General features: G+C 45.8%; 1 protein-coding gene across 1 annotated transcript in view; it reads left to right on the forward strand.

Moving 5' to 3' along the window:
• Positions 1 to 2,500, forward strand: part of LOC122246338 (beta-1,4-glucuronyltransferase 1) — a 113,231-nt gene that overhangs the window by 62,043 nt on the left and 48,688 nt on the right. The window contains exon 2 of the mRNA XM_086547985.1: positions 1,685 to 2,173. Coding sequence (XP_086404111.1) covers positions 1,685 to 2,173 — 489 coding nt within the window. The remainder of the gene's footprint in view (positions 1 to 1,684; positions 2,174 to 2,500) is intronic.

Here is a 2,500-nt window from a genome sequence, read left to right on the forward strand (position 1 = left end):
CATCATTCTCATCCTCATCAGTGTAACTAATATTAGGATTATAGATAACAGCAAAATCATTATTGTCATTATGATAAGATAATAATCGTAATGATAACAACGATTCTTATTGGTAGAATATTTTGTTCTTTATTATCAAAGTTGTCATAGATACCAAAAAGGTAATTTTGCTGACATTTATGGGTTTATTGTCATATTAATGGACAAAGTTACTGGTCATGTTGTGATCACATTTATGGGTGGGTTGTCCGTGGCCAAGGGATTAGTTGATTTGACTTTGATGATGTATTGGATCGAGGGATTGATCTGTTGAAGGATTCGTCGCCAAGGTGATTCGTGGCAGATAATGAATGGTCTGGAAATTATTTGTGTTAGACTTTTACATTTTGAAATTTGGTCTTTTTGGCGTTGGTAGAAGTCTGATAATGTTTTTTTTAACCAATGTTTATGTATTTGTTATTATCATCATTTTTTTTAGGGGTGAGGGGTCATTGTTTTGATTGTTATTATTATTTAATATTTAGTCTTAAAATTGCGCTTTGAAATGAATTATAGATCATGGCCTCACAAAAAAAAAAAACAACAACAACAACAACTAAGCTTCTTACTTCGTATGAAAATAACTAGAGCTTTTTGAAAAATGTTGAGATTTTGGTCCGAGTGTTTGCTATGCACAATGTCAGATTCCACTCAGTGTTGTCAGGCTGCAAGAACCTCGGTGTTTTTCTCTGGTGTTGTCAGGGTAGAAAGACCTCGGTGGGTTGCATAAGCGTTGTCAAGGACGGTCAACATTGAGCTCCTTTCGTCCCATCCCTAAAGCACCCGAAGACGTTCAATGAAAATTGGGTTGGCAGCACATGAGTGATGAAGGTCAACTCGGTGGCAGCGAGGTCATACGTCTTTCGAGTGACCTCTTACCAAGTGCTGATATTGATTTAGATCTTTTTATTTTTATTTATTTTATCTTTTTATTTATTATAGATATTTTCAGAATGTGCTGATACCCAGACGGATAGCTAGAAATATCGTCAGCTTAGTAATAACGTTGCCGAAGGAAGATCTCAAACTTTTTCATCTTCTTTCATCGGACTGATCAGATTTTTAAAAATATCTACAGTCCATGAAGAAAAAAAAAAGCAATTTAATCCAATGGAGCAAGAAAAGTTAAAAATCTAACCCAGAGGAACTCGCACTAACCTAACCAAAGGATAGTCATCCCACTAGTTATAAATCTATAACATTGCGTCACTTCATGTCCATCATAAACCGTTTCGCACACACGACGCACATGTACGCGCATGCGTCGATTTGCACGTGGTAGAGCGTGCAAGGTCGAGTCAATAGACCTGAGGAGAGACGCACCGGGAAGAAGGGTCGCGAGCGAACGTCCTTGAGAGAGCGAGAGTAACGAGGGTTCGGCACGGAAAGCTCTGGTGTTGGGGACGTTGAACAATGGTTTTATTCGTATTTTTGATTTTGATGAAGTACGTATGGTTGTGGTTTTCTTTCCCTATTCAGAGGGGAATATATTGATATATGTCTTTCTTTGGTGCTACATCGATTTCCGGATATGTATGAGTGCCAATTTGTGCATATCCATCATCCGTCTCTCTGTTATTTATTAGTTTGTTACTATGCACGTGATGATCCCTTTTCTCAAGCGCCCTTCTCCGTGCCGTTGCAGATGCTGTGCAAGGTGTGGGGCGTGGGCATGTTCAGCATCGTGGCGCTGACCACCAGCAACATCCTGCTGACTCTCCGCCTGATGCAGGGGCGCGACGACGGCTCGGGCGGCGGCGGTTGCGGGGGCATCCCGCCCATCCCCGACTCCGTCCCGCACTCGTGGACGGCGGCGCTCTCCTCCACCAACCACTCCGAGTACCTGGCCTTCCTCAAGGCCGCGGCCATCAACACCGCTCCGGCGATGCCCACCACGCGAGGCGGCCCCTCGGGGGAGGCGGCGCGGGCGGGGGCGGAGAGAAGCGGCCCGCCCCTGGTCGTGGTGGGCAGCGGCTTCAAGGTGGACGAAGCGCGCGGCCGCTGGGACGCCCGACGCCGCTACAAGACGCACGACCATGTCTTCACGGGGCCCTACTACGGCCGCCTGACGCGCTCCTCGCCCGTGTGCCTCGCCACGCAGACGTCCGTCGACAGGCTCTTCTGGCTCACGCAGGTAAGGGGGAAGGGCAGGGGCAGGGGTAGGAGGGGTGGGGGGGGGGGGCAAGGGACTGTAAGAGAGGTCGGGGATTTACATCTGATGGGATGGGAAGGTGGGGGGAGGTCACCAGCTGGTTTGTTAGATAGTTTCATCGTGTTGTGAGAAAAATATTTTCATTGCTTAGTAAGGTAAGTTCCATATTTTTTTTACCGAGTGATTAGATAGATATTTAGTAGCTAGATCAAGTGTCTCAGTTATATAACGTGTGGTCCCTGCGACGTGTGTAATGCATATTCACGTGGTGTAGGATGTTTAACGTGGACAAAACCTCCCTGTGCTTAA

Source organism: Penaeus japonicus, unplaced genomic scaffold (genome assembly GCF_977035675.1).
Source record: "Penaeus japonicus unplaced genomic scaffold, GWHDUDI00000001_assembly GWHDUDI00000020, whole genome shotgun sequence".
In the NCBI taxonomy this organism is placed as follows: Eukaryota; Metazoa; Arthropoda; class Malacostraca; order Decapoda; family Penaeidae; genus Penaeus; species Penaeus japonicus.